The 19,518-nt window shown below is 50.3% G+C and overlaps 1 protein-coding gene across 2 annotated transcripts in view; it reads left to right on the top strand.

Annotated features, from left to right (window-relative positions):
* The window catches only part of GALM (galactose mutarotase), a 198,878-nt gene extending 182,380 nt beyond the window's left edge, over positions 1 to 16,498 (top strand). Inside the window, exons 6-7 of one of the 2 annotated variants that reach the window (XM_086927186.1) lie at positions 11,400 to 11,574; positions 15,134 to 16,498. In XM_086927186.1, the coding sequence (XP_086783312.1) occupies positions 11,400 to 11,574; positions 15,134 to 15,211 (253 nt within the window). In that variant the 3' untranslated portion in view covers positions 15,212 to 16,498. The remainder of the gene's footprint in view (positions 1 to 11,399; positions 11,575 to 15,133) is intronic. The other variant, XM_086927187.1, reaches the window with a different exon arrangement.
* Positions 16,499 to 19,518: the final 3,020 nt, after the last annotated feature.

Raw genomic sequence — 19,518 nt, 5'->3', positions numbered from 1 at the left:
CACCTCTGATGACCAAAGCATGGGGAATTGGTTTTGTAAGTAGGTCCTAGTGGCCGGCTCAAGTGAGATATCTAGAGCCACAGACTTTCCCATGTTCATTTTAAAACCCGCGACCGCACCAAAGGAGGCCAGCTCCTCGATGCAGGCCGGCAGGGCTGTCCGAGGTTCATCAAGCGATAAAATGACATCGTCCACGTAGAGGCTTATAGCGTGCGTGAAACCTCCCATCCGCACCCCCATCACCGCCGGATTGTCACGGACCCGTTGGGCGAACGGTTCCATATAAAGGGCGAAGAGCAGGGGCGAAAGCGGGCATCCCTGCCTAGTACCTCTCTCGATGTTGAAGTTCTTTGAATTATCACCATTCACCCGAACCACAGCAGTTGGCAGTCTGTAGCAATTAAGGATCATGGAGAGAAACTTATCTCCTATGCCCGCCTTCACCAGGACCTGTTCTAGGTAAGGCCAGTGCACCCGGTCGAACGCCTTCTCCGCGTCCACCGCCAGAATCATTCTTTCCCCCGGAATCCGGGAGGCCTTCTCTAACAGTTGGACGATCCTTTTCGTGTTGTCAACCGTCTGCCTCCCGGGACAAAACCGGCCTGATCAGGATCTATAAGACTGGGTAGGTGAGGGGCTAGTCGGGCGGCTAGGATCCCCGTGTATAATTATTTTTTTTTTTTTTAATTTTTAAAACCTTTATTTTCAAACAGTGCACACAGCTATTCAGCCTTACATCCTGGAGGCTAGGCAGCAGAGCGGAACACAGTAAAGCAAAGTGCAAGAATCAGTATATCAGAACGAGTGAAGGTTAGATTTTCAAATTTATATAACAAATAGAAGAAAGAAAGAAAGATACAGAAAGAAACGCCAAAACGGGCGCAATGAAAGAGGCAATGAAACTAATACACAGTGAGGCATAGTTAAGGGGCCGGTCAAGCACAGCGAGCACATTAATAATCAGTACAATAGAGATACTAGGAACGCTGGGGGAGGGAAAACACAGGATAGCCAAATATCAAATATTCAGTTGGAATTATAGGCTATGGGGACAAGTGTTCTTCCTGTGGAACGGATTCTGGAGGTACGCAAATGTCACCCCTATACTCGTTCCAAGCCCCCCATATTTTCTGCCATTTTTTAGGCTTACCCCTGGCAACATACACAGTTTTTTCCCGGAACATACACCAATCCATATTGGCCTTCCACTGTACCACCTTCGGGGCTGTTGTAGCTCCCCACATCTGTGCGATGTCCCGTTTCGCAACCATATTACCAAGGGTCACCCATTGGGTCTGGGCCACATTATGATCTGTCGGGCCCCATATGTTCAAGAGGCATCTTCTGGTCTCCGCATGTACTTCCACCCCGGTAACCTCGCTCATGATCGTATGCACGCGTCTCCAGTAGGAAGCTATTACATCACATTCCCAAATAATGTGCATGAACGTGGCGAGAGCACTACAACCACGCCTACAGAGGCCATCAACAGAGTGTCCCATATGTATAAGCCTGGGGCCAGTGACGTAAACTCTGTGCAAGATCTTTAGCTGCACTAGCCGAAGACGGGAAGAAATAGCGACCTCCTTGGGGGATGATACTGCGCAATGCCAATTTTCATCATCAATCTCTATCCCGTCCCGCACCCACTGATCCCTCACCCCCAGAAGGAGGTCCGTACGAGCAATGATAAGCTTCTTATACGTCAAGGAAATGGCACTATCCGGCATGTGACCATCCAGCACCCTATCCTCCAAGGGAGAACTGTAGGGAATCGCCTCACCCTCTGGCATAACAGACAGTAGTGCATGTCTCAGCTGAGCGTACCGGAAATATTCCGTTCCACCCAGCTGAAACTCTGTCTGCAGGTGGGCAAAAGATTTTACCTCGCCACGCAGCAACATGTCCTCCACCCTGGAGATGCCAATTAAGTCCCACTTATCAAAGCCTTTAGTGTGCCACAGTCTACCCAGTATGTCCGAGTCGTAGAGTGGGGTCCCTTTGTTAGCCTGCCTTTCCACCCCTGTGCCTTTGTAATTGCTCTCCAAATGTGTACAGCGGTTTTCGTTGGTCCGGACATCGCCTGTCAAGAGACCTCGTGTAGAGCGCCCTATGATATTTCCCGCCACCCAGAAGCCACCGATCCATGGCGAACCCCGGATTGTCCACTGGGCCATATAGGCCATGATTGATGGCTGCTAACTGGGAGGCCCAGTAATATCTCCGCACGTCAGGCAGCGCTATTCCCCATCATACCACGGAAGCGTACGCTTCGTGATAGCGATGACAGGCCGACCATCCCAAAGTAGGGCGCGTTGCAAGCTCTCAATCTGACCAAAGTATCGGGCTGGGACCGGGTCTTGAGTGTTCTGCAGGGCGTAGAGGAATCTGGGCAAGGACATCATTTTGAACAGCGCCGCGCGCCCAAGCAGAGAAAGCGGAAGCTTTCGCCACCCCTCCACGCCTGAGGCGGAGGAGAGGGGGAAGCAAATTATTCTCGTATCGCGCTTTGGAGTCAGTGGAGATGAAAATCCCTAAGTATTTGAAGCCTTGTCTCGCCACCTGTATGCCACATCCTCTCGGGAGGCGGGGCGTTCCCCCTTTCAAAACGTACAGATGCGACTTGGACCAGTTAATAACTAGGCCGGAGTACTGACCAAAGAGTCGTAGCACGTCGCAGGCCACAATGAGGGACTTGCAAGGGGAAGTGAGATACAGGAGAATGTCATCTGCATATAGCGACACTTGGTCCTCGAAGTCAGGGGACCACCGGATGCCATGTAAGTCAGGGTGGGTGCGTAGCCAGGCCGCCAATGGCTCGAGCGCAAGTGCGAACAGGAGGGGCGACAGAGGACAGCCCTGTCTGGTGCCCCTCTGAAGAACAAAGGGTGCTGAAACTCGGCCATTGACCGTTACATTAGCCAGCGGATCGGCGTATAAAAGCTTGACCCACCCCACAAATTCCGGGCCAAAACCGAGCTTCGCCAACACTGCCCACAGGTAACTCCACTCAAGGGAGTCAAAAGCCATCGTGGCATCCAACGACGCCAGGACAGCCGGCTCCTCGAGCGTATGGGCCCTGGCCAGGGCACCGTGAAGTCTACGGAGGTTAAGAGCAGTGTTGCGGTGTGGAATAAAGCCCGACTGGTCCGGATGCACTAAGTCGCCGATGACGCCAATCAGTTGATTGGCGAGCATTTTGGCTAGAATCTTAGGCTCCGCGTTTAACAGAGAAATGGGGCGATATGATCGGCACAAATCTCTTGGCTTCCCTTCCTTATGGATAACCACGATGGTGGCCAACCTCTGGTCGTGGGGAAGTATGCCAGCCTCCCGCGCCTCCGAAAACATGTTCCGCAAATGCGGAGAAACTACTTCCGGCTTGGTTTTATAAAGCTCTACCGGGATACCGTTAGGGCCAGGCGCCTTGCCAGACCTTAAAGAACGAATGGCGAGTGCAACCTCGTCCGCAGTAATGTCCCTGTCCAGATCGTCACGATCCGCCTCCGACAGGCACGGGAGATCAATATCCGCCAGGAGGGCGCACGAGTCGGCCTCAGACCGGTCCGAGACAGAGGAATAGATGCCCCGAAAGTAGTCCGAGAACGACTCAACGATTGCACTAGGGTCAGTGACCAACAAACCGTCGTCCCCCAACACCTCCGGGACCACGCGGCTGGCTCTCTCCTTCTTGTCGAGCCAAGCTAGTAGCTTGCCCGCCTTGTCACCCACATCGTAAATCCGACCCTGCTGTTCCCTGCCCATGACGGTAGCAGCGTCGGTGGCAAGGTCTCGATATTCCAGTTGCTTAAGGGAGAGACTATGTAGCAGCTCGGGCGCGGGGCCCACCTCTAATTGAGAGTCCAACTCCATAATCTCAGCCTCGATGCGCACCATATCGGCGTCTCTGTTCCTGCGAACGTCTGCTATGAGGGCAAATGCCTCACCCTGCAGGACCGTCTTAAACGCCTCCCATAAGGTGGCAGCCGATGTAACCGACCCCACATTCTCAGCGAAGTAGAGCTCGATAGCCCTGGCCAAGAGATTACACGTCTTTGGATTTCGAAAGTACCACGGGTTAACCACCACAGGCCGCTCCGTAACCACAATGTCAAAATCGAATGACACCCATACAGGGGAATGGTCAGAGATGCCCCTTGCCAACAAGCGGGCCTCCGAGATCGCCGGTGCGTGAGCAGCCAAGGCGAGGACATAATCTATCATCGATAGGCTACCATGTGCGCCAGAATGAAACGAATATTGGCTTTGAGTGGGATGTAGGAGTCTCCAGCAGTCGACCAGCCCCATAGTGTCAAGAAAGTTGGGCAGCCACAATTGCGAGCTACGGAGGTCTCTAGGCGGATGTCGGTCCAAGGACCCGGAGCAAACCGAATTGAAGTCACCCCCCACAATAAGCAACCCTGCAGGCAGATGCAAAATGGCGCTTCCAAGGTCCTGAAAAGTGTTGTTTTGCAGCCCCGGGGGAACATAAACCGAAACCAGACTCAAGACACGCCCCTCCCACCGCCCCGCGACGGCGGCATACCGCCCCCTCTCGTCCACAACAGTGGAGTCAATCTCGAAAGGGAGAGACGTGCGCACCATAACACCCGCCCCCCGGGACCCCGAAGAGAACCCTGAATGTGCCACCATCTTGAAACCCTTCCTGTTGAGCGCTCGGCACGTATTCCCCACCAAGTGTGTCTCCTGCAACAGAACAACATCAGGCATATGTCTTTTGAACAGTTGTAATACCACCCCTCTCTTAATGCGGTCACCCAAGCCATTAACATTCCAACACAGAACTTTCAATTTCCTACCCCCCATCGTCATACCTCAAGCCGTCACCGGCCCCTAGAGGCCCCACCGAAGCATAAAGCGATTCAGAGCATACAACACATTGCCTAAGTGAAAGAAAGGAGAAACAAGAAAAACACACAGAACCAGCCCTCACACCACCCCCCACCCTGCACCCCTGCAGCAGACTAAAAAGCCCCCCCAACCAGCAGTGTGCCTGTCGCCCCATAAACTAAGCTACAAAGAGACCCTAGAGGAGAAAGGAGCCCACGCAGTCCCCCCCTGCCACCCTCCATGGAAGAAAAGGATATACCCAACAAAGTGCAATAGCTTGGCATTATCGGTCATAGTCAACGGGCACACCAACCGACAAAGGTAGTGCGAAAAGTACTACTCCTGATGATCTGTGCCACCAGAGGCGCCTTCAGAATGTTCCTCCTGCTCCTCGCGTCTGGGCGACAAAGTGTCCAGCCAGTCACTCGCAGACTCAGGCATGTCGAAAAACAGAGCGCGGCCATCGCGTTCAATGCGCAGTTTAGCGGGGAACATCATAGAGTATTTCAGCCCCAAGTCTCTGAGGCGTCGCTTCACTCCCGCAAAACTTTGGCGCTGTCTCTGAACGGCCCTAGTAAAATCCGGGTAAAAGTTCACATCTGCATTCTGGAACTTGAGAGGCCCATGTCGCCTCGAAGCCTGGAGGATCACATCACGATCTCTGAAGTTGAATAGGCGGGCGATGATGGGCCTCGGTGCGACGCCCGTCTTCGGAGGGCCGCCCGGTATTCTGTGGGCCCGCTCGACCAAGAAAAAGTGACTGAGGCCCGCTGGGGCTAAATGTGTCTTAATCAGATCCTCAACGAAGAGGTCCGTGGCCGCTTCCTTCGCGCCCTCCGGTACCCCAATAATGCGCACATTCTGCCGCCTGGCACGTCCCTCGAAATCCTCCAGCCGCCTTGACAACAGGTCATTGACCGACCGCAGGTTACGGACCTCCGTTTGCAGGTCCGAGACATCGGTCGTGAGGCTGGCAGTTTTGATATCAAGCGATTTCACTCGATCGTTCGTTTTGCCCAGATCGGTCAGAGATCTCCTTCACCAGCTGACTCTGGCGCGCTACTCGGAGCCTATTGGCCAGCAGTCTGCCACAACGGTCCCCCCCTGTGTAATAGGTATGGCGCAGCCGGAGTGCAGCATATTCCGTGCGGTCCAAGTCCAGGGCCGCCAGGAGTTTCCTCGCCTCCTTAAGCTGCTGCCAAATTCTGGGGGCCCCTGTCCTGCGATGTATCTGTTCAAGCTCGCGGACCCGATTGGTAAGTTCTTCCCTCTTGGCCTGTCGCTCTTTATTTTCAACAGAGGAGATCGCCAAAAATTCCCCCCAGAGGACTGCTTTCAAGGCCGCCCACTGCGTCCCCCGGGTGGTGTCAGAGTTGTAGTTGTGGGTCAGATACTCCCGGATCGCGTCCTCGACGCGGTCCACCACCACCTTCATGTGCAGCAGGGTGTCGCGGAGACGCCATGTTCTTGGAGGACCAACTGCCGGCGGCAGACACAAAGTGGCACAGACCGGGGCGTGATCCGATAAAGATAACACTCCCATGTCCGACCCCGAGACCAGTGCCTGCACCGGAGACGTGACCAGGAGATGATCTAGCCTCGCATACATTTTGTGTGCGTGGAAATAATATGAGTATCCCCTGTCTGTGGGATGCATGTGTCCCCAAAGATCAAGTAAGTCTACCTCCGATAGCCGTGCCCTACATCTGGCGGAGAACTCTCCGACCTGCGGGCAGCGTTGCGCCGACCTGTCTATGGCGGAGTCGAAAACCATGTTAAAATCTCCACCGAGAATAATGTGTCTATCTTGCGAGGCGGTAATATCTACAATCGCCGATTGCGGGAAACGTTCCTGCCGTTCATTAGGGCTATACAAGGACCCGATCGTGAAAGTAAGACCTCCAATCCTAAACCGGTATGCTAACAGTCGGCCTTTCTGTTCAATGAGTTTGTGGAGGATATCCCCTTTAAAGTGTCTGGCCACCAGTATCGCCACCCCCGCCGTCTTAGTGGTACAGGAAGAGAAGAACTGTGACGGGAACTTATGTGAGCGCAGCCTGTGTGTGTCCTGTGGCAGCAGGTGTGTCTCCTGAAGGAGACATATGTCCGCACGTGTGTTCTCCAGGAGAGAAAGCACTGCCCGCCGTTTGACCGGGTTTTTCAAACCCCTGACATTCAGAGTCACCACCTTAAAAGTGTCAGGAGGCATAGAGGAAGATGTAGAAGAAAGCGTTAAGGCCCCGCCCAGGTGAGGCAAAGTGCATGAGCGTCCGTAAAGCCACCAGAAGCTGCAAGGCGTAGAAGAAAGTGTAAGCAATCGCGTAGCTTCCCCGCCCGGGCAAACTAAGGTGTATTAATGCTGCCAAAGTATCTAGGAACCGTGCAGTGCACTGGACGACCCCTCCCCAACTCCCAGATCCCCATCCCCACCCCGGGCCCCCCCAACTCCCCGTGAACATCCCTCAAACTGCCCACCCCTCCCCACTCCTTTCCCGTCCCCCCTCCCCCCCAACAATCCCGTCATGCAAACAGCCAACCTCCCACCTCCCCAACTGCTCCCTTCCCTCACCTCCCCCTCAGCCAACTGTTCAAAAACCCCCATTGTCCAAGTCCGGTCCCTAGTGGACAAGTCTATGGAAAGTTATTCAAGTGGACGTCCAGCCACAACACACTCCCACCCCCCCCTCCCCGGAACCCCCGAACCTGCATTGATGAAAAAGCCATTTCGATCTTCCCCCGGAGTGCATTCAGGCCGTCAGGGCCACATCACCAGACGCCGTCTCTCTGGTCACCTCCCGTACTGCACTGTCCATTTCTGCCCAGACAGTGGGTGAGTCCGGCCGCATGGGCGTAGAAGGAGAGCGCCGTCCCTGGAGCGTCTGCCAGCCATCTCGGGTGCCGCGTCGGCGGCGAGGGGTAGGTGCATCTTCATCCGTCACTGTGATCCCCAGCACTCCACAGGTGTCCTGCAGGGACCGGAGTTGATGCAAAGTCCCGTTCCACCGAAAGATGAGCCGAAAGGGATGGCCCCAGGAGTACTGCGTGTCAGGCTCCCTCAGGAAGTACGTAGCTATTTTAAATGCCTTGCGTTTTTGCAGCTTGATTGCTGACAAATCCTGAAAAAGGGCCACCTCGTGTCCCCGGAAACGCAGGGACTGCTGCTTCCGCGCTTCACGAAGAATCCGTTCCTTCAAGGGGAAGTCCGATGAAAAGGCCAAGATATCAGGGGGCGGCACTGAGGCCCGGCGCGGCAGGCCCACTCTGTGCGCCCTGTCAATTCTTATAGGAAAGTCCCCTGGTTCGCCCAGTATCTCCCTAAATAAGTCCCCCAGGTATCCGGCGACATCGTCGCCCTCCTCTTTAAACAGAATACCCCGGACCCGAATGTTATTGCGCCGAGACCTATTCTCAAGATCCTCATTGTGTGCCTGGAGGTCAAGCTGCTGGTCCCTTAATCGTATCACCTCCTGCTGTAGCTGTGCAATCTCTTCGTCTCAAGAGTGGCCGGCGTCCTCCACAGTGGCCACTCTGTCGCCCAGGGAGTCGACTTCTCTTCGCACCTCCCGAACCTCTCCGGCCACCTCTTGCTTTAGTGTCTGGAAATCATCCCTTAGGGAACTGAACAGTGACTCCAGGAAGGACCTGGTTACCGGGGGTTCCCCCCCTTCCGCTCCACGGGAGCTGCTCGAAGGGCCTGGAGCCTGCTGTTGTCTATCCGGTCTCGGGGTACCCCTACCCAGCATTTCCGGCAATGTGCGGTCTCCCTTCTTACTCCCTCTGGTACCCGACATCGTGAAGGTGGGAGAGCGCGCTCAACGATGCAGTCCTCTGTCGGGGCCCCGTGACTCGGCACCAGGTCAGGGGCACCCTCCGTCCGGTGGCGAAACTCCTTGCGGGGCTTGGGCCCTAGGACACATCAACTGGAGTCTCAGCCAGCTCACGCTCCTGTCTGCGAGTCCCCAGGCCGCACCGAGAGCCCCGATCCGAAGGAGGCGATTGAGGTGCACCTCCCGTGTTGGTCGTAGTAGCAACTTACTGAGTCTGGAGGGCCGGCTGTGCGGCTCGGTGATCAAGGCCCGTCACCACTGCGTAACTGGTCGTCTGAGACGCGGCCGTCCCGCCACGTGCTTCCTCAACGTGACCATGTAGCCCTTCTCGCCACAGCGCTGGTGTCGCCTTCGCCGGAGTCTAAGACACACATTGGCTGGCCGGGATTGCGGTCAAACTGCTCCCCTTCAACCATGGAGCGAGTATGGCACAGTCCGTGCGGTCCGGCCCCTGCAGTGTCGCGGCCCCCTTCGGGTCTCCACAGTTGTTCCGGGCCTCGCGGTGGAAGGCTTCGGCCTCACTGCGGCGTCGGAGGGTTCGTCAAGGGCACCTCCACCTCCGGTGCCGAGTGTCGGCAGGCCGCGGGGAAACGTGCAACCAGAGGCCAACTTCCGGCCGCGTCCCTGAACTTGCGTAGCGACCCCACACCGGGCCGCAGCGTCAACCTCTGGAACGTGCAGATCCAGCCGCCGCAGGTTCCCGCCCGGGTCAGAGCGATGTCCGGCAGCCGTGCTTTGGCAGTCTGTGCTATGCGGAGGCTCCTCGGAGCGGCCGCCCACTTGTTCTCTCCCCCTGTGCTTATCTCCGTTGGACCAGGAGGATAGCGTGCAGCCTCAGGCCTACCGGCAGGCCCAGTCGCCGGCCCGTCGTAGCAATCCATGCCGGTTCCACACGTGGCATGGTCAGCTCCGGGCACTATACGCACCGTGTGCGTCCCCTCCACAGGGTCTCGCGAGGCTGTGGAGGGACCGCCCGACACCTCCAGGCGGTCCGTGTGCCGTTAGGTCAGCTCTTCCGCAGCGCCGTCTGTCTGTGGCTCCGGCCTCTTCAGCGCTAGGCCGGCTCCCCGAGTCTTCTGCGTACCCGAGCTCACTCCGGAGCCCTGCTGCTGCCTCCACAGGGTCACCCAGAGTTCCGGGCAGCGCCGCTGTGCGCCGTTTCGATTCCGGCGCGGATCTCCACGCTGTTGGGGGGAGATCAGCAAATATCAACAGGTCAAGGGCCCAGGATCACGGGAGCTTGCGGACGGCGCGTCCTCTCAGCCCGCCATCTTGCCCACGCCCCCGTTTGTAGATATTGTAAGTATTCTGTGTGCATCCATTGTAAAAATCAAAATGTCATCCACATAGCTCACACCTGATATGTAACATGTCTTAGGTCAATACCCAGTATTCTATCAGCTATGCTGATGCTTTCTAACAAAGGCTCTATAGCTGGTAAACAAAACAAAACAGAGGTAGCAGGTGACAGCCTTGCTCCATACACCAGGCACAAACTGAAGGGGTCAAAAGGACACCGTTTACTGCCAAATTCGCGGATGACTCAGTGAAAAGGCCCATGATCATCTGCTCAAAACCTTCATCAAAACTAGATCTTTTCAAAGAAGCGCGAGAAAAAGGGCAGCAAATGTATTGAATGTATTTTCTGAATCTATGGCAATTGCAGCTATGAGGAAGTGTATCTGTCTAGCTTTGTTTTTTCACGTGGGAAAATGGACTGCTTTCTATATAGAATGAATATAGGGGAGAAGAAAGTGAACGTAACAAAAGCATGATTATTGCATGTACTTTTCAGAAGTAACTTAGTCTCTTAGGAATTCCAAAATGAAGTACTTACTTTCTAAAAGGTGGGAATCATACAGTGAATAGCAAGAGGTAAGAGTAATGTTCTTCTGGGGGGTGCCAAGACCAACCCTGTGTACATTTTAAAGAACTGGTAACAAAACTTAGGGCTAAAGTACGAGTCTGTGGGGGGCACGGCAGTGGCGGTCCTTCCACCGTCGCACCTGTGGTCCGACCACCCCATTACAAGTTGGGCAGTGCACCTCAGCAGCCATCTGGGAACCGCCGTTCCCTGGCAGTGGCTTGGCAACACGGCCTCACTAATATCTTGGTGGCGCCACTGCGGCACCGCCATGCATATTACAAGTTTTATGACCGCCAGCGGTGTCATGGAGGTTTTTTCCTCCATAAAAAGGTTGGAGGTCCTGAAACAAAGGAGGCCCTTCAGGGCACCATGTTGCTTATGTGCATAGGGATGCATGTAGGGGGCACATCGCCCTGTGTGCATGCACCACAGTTCCTGCACGGCATGGACTTTACAAGCCCTGCCATGCAGAAACTGTTTTTAGCGTTTCCATTGCGGTGCCCATTTTCTGAGGCACCACCGTAGGACCGCCAAGAACACCCCGCTAGACACTAGGAAACTCGTAATCTGGTGGGCTGTGCCACCACGAGTTTGGCTTTGCATAAGCAGACCACCGGCGTGGCAGTCTGCTCCCGCACTGCCAAACTCGTGATCGAGCCATAAGTGCAGACGGCTGCACTGTGAGGCCAGACCTAAAACTAGAAGAAGAGAACTAGGAGCAACGTAGTAGCACCATTTAATGAGCTGTTCAGTGTGGGATCTAAGTCTCCTTTAGCTTTGAAGCGTTTCTTAGGATTGTTGTTTTAATGGCTACAGAACAAATCCCTCATTTCCTTATATCGTCTCGTTGATAGGATTTCCCACCCCCCCAGTGGCAGGACATTGGAGGTGGGGACAACTCTGCCCGGCATCCAGTTTTACACTTCAAACTTTCTGGATGGATCACTGAAGGGCAAAGGTGGCGCAGTGTATCCCAAACATTCAGCATTTTGCTTGGAAACCCAGAACTGGCCAGATGCTGTGAATAAGGTAGGAACACCGTGGATTGACTCGTTCTCATTTTTCATGTGAGTAGCCAGTTTACGGGCCCAAAATGTATAGCTATCATACAGAGGTGCATCTGAGAACTAACAAAGATATCTTTCAGTTTTCCACAAACTGTTAAAAACGTGGTTGTTTTAAATTATCTGATAGTGACTAGGTATGACACGTTATCGTGATGAGCTTAGCTCCGGGAAACTCTTGGGTAGCTTATGTGCTTTATAAATCACGTACAATAATAATAATAATAATATCTGTATGCACGGGACTCTAGAAGTTTTTTAAAAACGCTTCTCTTTTTAAAAAAATGCCCTTCTAACGTGGGAGGGGAGAATTCCTTATGGGGTAACCCAGTATCCCTCAGAACCTGGGCAATACAATAATAGTTTCAACAATGGCTCCGTCGGGTACGACCACAATTGCTTTAAATCACGTATTTATCTTTAACTCAGTTGTAGACATAACGTTTCTACTTATTATGCCGCCTCTGTTAGGCCAAGAAGTGCAATTACCAAACACTGATAAGGGTCAGTACGACATTTTAATCATTGAATCATTTTTCATTCATAATTTTTGCTTTGTTCTTATCGACTGACACCTTTGAATATGCAATTAAATTTACAAAAAACTTTCAAAAAGCGGCGCAACAAACTATATTCAATGGATGTATTATGTTGGACGCTTTCAGAGACAGAAGCCGTCTAGCGGAGCAGACACGCGTTAGCGACCCGCTCTGAACTGTTTAACTCCTTCGTGATGATTGAGTAAATTACCGGATGATACACGGGTAGCCACGTAGGAGATTACAACATATCGTGGCTTAAAATAACTCAACGGAAACACCACCAGAGCCACTATTGGATATTGGAAATTAACACAAATGGATCCTGATAATTAATAAACAGATTGCCAGTGACTAGGATTACACAAGGACTAATGCCTTTCTAAATAGATATTCTTCAAATATATAAGAAGACCAACTGATTGGAATGAACATCAGGATGTCTAACTCTTGAAGAACTGGCGCAACCACCCCTACCTGCCCCCGTCCTGAAGAAGACCCGCTAGAGACCCATAAATAAGGTGTCCCAGGGTCGAAACGTCGACAGACTTACAAAAAGGACCAGTCAACCATGTCCAACATAATACATCCATTGAATATAGTTTGTTGGTCTTGAGTGTCAGCTTAATGAGAATCGGCCTTCCTAATTCATTTCTTCCCTTTTTATAGACCTGTTTTCACGCACGTGTATATAGATCACTTGATGTCACTTTGTCACATTTATTTCACACTATGTCACTTCGCTCACTAAACTGAATTGTTGCGCCGCTTTTTGAAAGTTTTTTGTAAATTTTATTGCATATTCAAAGGTGTCAGTCGATAAGAACAAAGCAAAAATTATGAATGAAAAATGATTCAATGATTAAAATGTCGTACTGACCCTTATCAGTGTTTGGTAATTGCACTTCTTGGCCTAACAGAGGCGGCATAATAAGTAGAAACGTTATGTCTACAACTGAGTTAAAGATAAATACGTGATTTAAAGCAATTGTGGTCGTACCCGACGGAGCCATTGTTGAAACTATTCTTCTAACGTGGGAGTTTTGCTTTGTCGTAGTAGTTATGCATGTTTTACATTTTCAGTGGTACCTCTGCGTAATGTCAATCAGCAATACCACAGGCATTGATGCATACTGAGCAACGGTTTAGTAAAAAAATTACAAAAAAAAACCAAAGAACTTTTCCATAGGGAAACTTTAAAAAGTGTTTGGTGACTATTTGAATAACATCTGTCTTTGCCGAATAATTTAGTGCTTTTTGGCCTTTTTTTTAAGCCAGTTTCAAAACTGATACAAAAATGTAAGCGATACTACTATGTTTACTATTTATATAGACATTGACAAGGTAAGAAGTTTTCGTTATGGCAAACTGGTCCTGATGTACCAAGTTTTTGTTAAAAAAACTTCTGATTTGCATATTGAAGGCTTTGTATCTCCAAAAGCCCGGTGCGCAGTGTACCCACTGTGACTTCTCAGAAATGGGTAGGAGAAGAGGATGTGAAATGGTCCTCCAGCCATCCTAGCGATTCACAATGAAATGCACCAATGATTTGCGACCTTGATGAAGGTCACAAAGCATTGATTAGACCCCGAAATCCGAAAGGAGGTGGTATCCATGTGCAAAGTGGAAGCCATTCATACGGGACAGCTTCTGCTTTGGGGCATTAGGGCCCGGGGACCACAATCATGAGACCACATGCTCTCCCCAATGCCATTTACATGAAGCCATTTTTTTGCATACCCCTTTCCCTTTACGGGACAGGGTCTTTAGTGGCAGGATTTTTCACATTTCAAAGCAGAAATTTAGGACTGCTGTCCCCTCGAAGGCCATACCTGCATTAGTTGCTATTCGACGGAATTTGCAAATGGAATACTGGCTTATATTAAGATGCATAATGTGATGTAGGGTTTTTGAGAATCCTACTGTTAATTTTTGTGGTGTCACGGATTAGTACATCTGTCATATTGCGAGGATATTGTTGAGCCACAAGCCAGTCACTGTGCAAGAACTGATAGTGCTTTGTGACCCAACAATTATAAAATAGAAAATTAAGTATGAAATCCCCATTAAAAATTCCGTTGCTACTTAATACACATATAAATAGACTGAATCATGTCACATAAATGTTTTGATTTGCACAGAATATGGATTTGTTGGTGGTCTGGAGCCTTACCACAAACAGACGTTTGTTAGAAATATTTGAGTTTATTGACTGTAAACGCTGGCCAGAACCCAAACTAATAATCAGTTTATAATTGTACACAATAGCCTTCACAACAATGAACAGTACATATATAGCCAATATGGTGCTAAATCAAGCATTGTATAGATTTAAATAAGGATGACACATTGTATGCCACCTAGCCTGATGCACCACACAAATTCAAACAAGTTGACGTAAAAGGTTTATGTGATCCAGCCCAATATGTGCCATTCACCTAGGGCCGCTTGGTCAAAAGACAGCCCTCTGAGCTGGTTATGGAGTTTGATCAGAGTAGGGACTTGTTTAGCGACCTAGTGCCTGGAGCACTCCTTACATTAAAGGGAGCAGAGGTGAAGTGTGGTTTTAATACTTGAAGCTTCGTAAATCAAGCACTGCAACATGGAGTTTATTAGATTCCAGAAATCAACAATGCCATTTTGATAAGATTTACTGTTTGAAAGGATGCAATGTCCTTTCACTGTCACCCATCAGACTCCCATACTGGTTCGAGGCTCACCAACGTCTGAGAGAGACCTTAGGGAAGTACAAGAAGGGAATGGGGTGATGCAACCAGCTGGAAATTGACCCACTCTAGATAGAAGTACAAATGAAGCATATTCGTCTCGGTACATTGGCTTCTACTGAATGGACGTCTTAGGTAAAAGATCCCTTTTCAAGTAGGTGGAAGCCATGCTGTTCTCTGGCTCTCGCTATCAAGAATCTGATGTGATGACTTAAAAGAGGGAGTTGAAATACATTCATATTTATTTTTTCTCCAACAGCCCAACTTTCCTGACGTCCTGCTGCGCCCTGGAGAAGAATACAACCACACAGCATGGTTCAAATTTTCAGCTGCTTGAGAAGGCTCCTCTCTGAGCTTCCATCCCTGGGCTGTGGCACGTTAACTCTTTGCTTTGAGGGATAGTCTTGCTGACCGCTCCAGGGTGCAACTTTTTTGGGTGCTGGCGGTATTAATAGCGCACTGTTCCTCGAGGTATTGGTTCTGTCTTCGCTCTTTGTGCTGTAGAAAAATCAGCAGAAAACTTTTTTCAACCCCTAACACCAACATAATCAAAGTTCGATCAGTAACATCTCCAACAAATTGATTTTGTTTATTAACAATTGTACAAATAAGTAATATGTTCACAACTTGATTACTGTAGTAAAAAGGCCAATTTCCACATCCTTGTAAGGGAAAGGCCTAACTAACTTGAGAAAGTCCATGTTACAATCAGTTTACTGAGGAAAGGTGCTCAGAGGGTATATTTTCTCCACGGATTCAACCCATTCTGCTCTGCTTTTGGTCAATGACTGTTTCCAGTTTCTATGAGTGAAAAGCACTATAGCAAAAACACCACATACAGGTCTGTTGAGCTTACACTCTTTGATGGGGCACCCTAGTCTGCTTGATCCATGGACCCCTATCCATACTCAACGGGAATAATGTGAAGCATATTACCCTTGGTACCCCTACACTTAGGCTATTTCTGTATGTTATACGCCTTTCTCCCATCATTCTGTAGTAGGTTGAATGTGAATAAATCCAATAACGAGGTAATCCACTTGTAAGAGTAAGTTTAATTGAAGAAAAGGACCCACGACCTCCTGCTTATTGTTTCAATGCAGGTTCTCATTAAAGCCATGTACCAACTCTCTAATCACTAAAGTTCTACATTCAACATTCCTAAAGTGACATGTAAGATTTCTACATTCAACACTCTATAGAGATAACTCTTAATTACATTACCATATATTATACATTCCCAACCTACCTCCCAGGTGCAAACTTTGCAATATGGCCCAGACTGGATTGTGTGCTTTTTTTCCACGGACTGCAGCCTTCAGGTTGACGAAGGGTTATGACAATAACGCTGATGGCACTTTTCCTCTGGACAGTTTCACTATGCATAAATGCTGATCAAGTTAATTTAAACCTATGCTTCAGACGTGGAGATGCATCCAGGTACTCCTGTTAGTTAATCATTGTGGCTGCCAAAATGTATGGGAAATTTTGATCTGTGTAAATAACTTTTTTATGATGTGTAACTGGTGATTCAGTAGTACTAACCATTTTGAATAAACATCATAATTAATAAAATTACCCAATTAAAGAGTGATCAAATAAAGCTGCATTGGTGTCATGAATAGAACATTGCGATTCTGACTAATTTGTTTGGCTATTGAAATTGATTTCCTTGTTATTTTTGCCATTATGTTGTTTTGTCTTATTTTATTGCGTTTATGAACATGTCACTAGATAGGTGGAACGCCCCCCAAAAAACTTGCATTTGTGAGCAATGCAAATAAAGTAAACTAAATTGAGGTGAAAATTGAAAATAAGTATTTTTGACTTTGCCAGTTTGAGCTAGCTGTGTTGCAATTACACGGCGCCTGCCTAGGCTTGGGAGGGTATGTGAGCAGCACTTACGCCTCATTCCAAACAGATGTGCGGATTACAAAGTGCTGAATGAGAATTTGCCCAGCCTTGGTGCTGGTAAGTTCCAATTCTATGAAGGACTCAGAGGCGAGGATTATGCCATTCTTTCTGTCGCTTTATTTTCCACAGCAGCAAGAAAAAATATATAAACAAACTACTTTCCCATGAACATTCAGGAAAAAAACCAAAATCGAACGAGTCCTATCACAGTGTCTATGCACCGGCAGCTCCCATCATGCTCTGCTGTAGTTTCCTCTTCCTCTTTCTTCGCGCGAAGCCCATACACTGTTCCAATCATGCCTCCTGATTGGAACTTTCAGTCCCTGCAAAAGAACACACTATCAGATCTAGCCCGTTCCAATCGAACGTCATCATTCAAAGTGAAGAGCAGTACAACGCAGAGCAACAGCAAATCATCCATTAGAGCATCATAAAAGATTTACTTACATTGCATACAGGGAGGGTCCACTTCCAGGAAGTCACTGGGGGGGATAATCCTCGCCTCCGAGTCCTTAATAGAATTGGAACTTTCCAGCTCTAAGCCTAGGCAAATTCTCATTCTATGGCAGGACCGGAGGCTTCGGATAATGCCAGTTCAAAGCTTATCGACAACCAGCTGAGCTACTTCTATAAATGGCGTGAAATAGAACCTCTTGAATGTGGAGTCCGAGGACCAATCGGCCGCTCTCATCAAATCCTCCAGTTGAGCCCCGAGGGCAAAAGCTTTTGAGGCCATGGCTCCTCTCGCTGAGTGAGCGCCAAATTGCTTGGTATCAATCCCCGCCTCCTGCATTACCCAACGCACCCAACGGGCGATCGTTGGCGAAGTAACAGCCTTGTACAGTTTCCGTAGGGCAATAAGAAGTTGTCTTTCACCCGGAGGGCGAGTATCATCAGTCATATCTTCATAAGCACGGAGGCACTGCACAACACACAGTTTGGTGGAGTCCTGAAATGCAGGGTAGGAAATAACCCTAGTAAGGGTCTTAGTCTTAGCCTACTTAGCCTACTGACAGTGAAAGAAACTCCATCCGGAGAAAAAACTCTGGCCGTGATATCTAGTGCTCGTACATCCGAGACCCGTCTGCAAGATATCAGGCACAACAACATAGCTAACTTAGCAGTCAACTCCTTACGAGACAAGAACCTGTTCGGTTGCCAAGAAAGGAACAAATTCAACACTCTGTTCACGTCCCACAGGACGGAGTACCAAGGCTCTGTCGGCAATGAGAGGTGAATACCTCTTAGGAGCCTACAAACCAAAGGATGTTCGCCAACTGGGGAACCCTGCACCAAGTCGTGCCCTGCTGAAATCGCAGATCGGAAGGTATTGATCGACCGATAGGCCAGTCCCTCTTGAGCCAGTTCTGCCAAGAAATTCAGGACATGGACTACAGCCGTCCCCACGGGATCAAAATTCCATCGCACACACCAACGACTCCATCTATGCCATGCAGATCTGTATCGCTTGGTCGTGCTGTCAGCCCAGGCTTTGGAAAGCAAGTCTTCTGCCTTTCCCGAAAGGCCCGGGAGCGTCCAACGATGCCTGAGAGCCTCCATGCCATCAGCTGCAGAGAGCCCTCTTGGACCAACCTGTGGGGAGCTCCTTCTGGAATGAGGAGAATGTGAGGAGAGTGGGGGAGTAGGATTGGAGAATCCCAGGAAAGTTCCAGTAGAACTGGAAACCAAACTTGAGACCTCCACCACGGAGAGATCATCACCACCTGCGCCAACTGACGACGTAGCAACGCCGACGCACGCGCTATCATCGAGAATGGGGGAAACGCATACCCCTGCTCGACCGACCAGTCCTGGAGGAACGCATCAGTCGCCTCCGCCTGTGGATCGGGGCGCCAACTGAAGTACCTCGGGAATTGATGGACCAGGCGGGATGCAAAAAGGTCCACTGAGAATGGACCCCACCGGTCCAAGAGCCTGGAGAACAGAAGAGGATCCAGCTTCCAAACGCTGGCATCTAGGATGTTCCTGGAATGCCAGTCGGCAACCTCGTTCTGACGCCCAGCAAATACTCCGCCGTGACCGACACCTGATGGTCCAGGCAAAAGTGCCAAAAATCTCTGGCGAGGTCCGCCAGCATTTTGGACCTGGTGCCACCCAGATGGTTGATATAACGGACCGCCGACACGTTGTCCTTTCTGAGAAGGACGAAAGATTGCACTCTGTCTTTGGTCCAACACTGCACCGCGAAGGAGCCCGCCAGTATCTCCAAGCAGTTGATATGTAAAGATTGCTCGAAAGTGGACCAGGCGCCACCCGTGGAGAAATCCCTGCACCTGGCTCCCCAGCCGGAACGACTGGCATCAGACTCTATCACAATGTCGGGAGCTGAGCCAAAAATCGCTCTGCCATTCCAAGCCTCCATGTGCGTGAGCCACCATTTCATCTCGTCTCTCACGTCGTCTGACAAAGGAATTAGCTGAGAGTACGTTAGCCCTTTCCTGAGGTGGTACGCCTTCAAGCGTTGCTGGGCCCGATAGTGGAGGCGACCTGGAAAGGTAGCCTGAATTGAAGACGACAACAGGCCCACCAACCGCGCCAGGTGACGTAAAGATATCAATGGTTTCGCCAGAGTCTGGCACAATTCGTGTCTGATCTTCGTCATCTTCCTGGCGGGCAGACTCAAGGTGGAAGACACCGAATCTATGTTGAAACCGAGAAAGGTTGCACACTGGACGGGAACTAGAGGGGACTTCTTCTCGTTGATTACAA

The sequence above is a fragment of the Lissotriton vulgaris genome, chromosome 6 (assembly GCF_964263255.1).
Source record: "Lissotriton vulgaris chromosome 6, aLisVul1.2, whole genome shotgun sequence".
Lineage (NCBI taxonomy): Eukaryota > Metazoa > Chordata > Amphibia > Caudata > Salamandridae > Lissotriton > Lissotriton vulgaris.
Note: the sequence above shows the minus strand (reverse complement) of the source record. Positions and strands in the feature narration are given on the sequence as shown.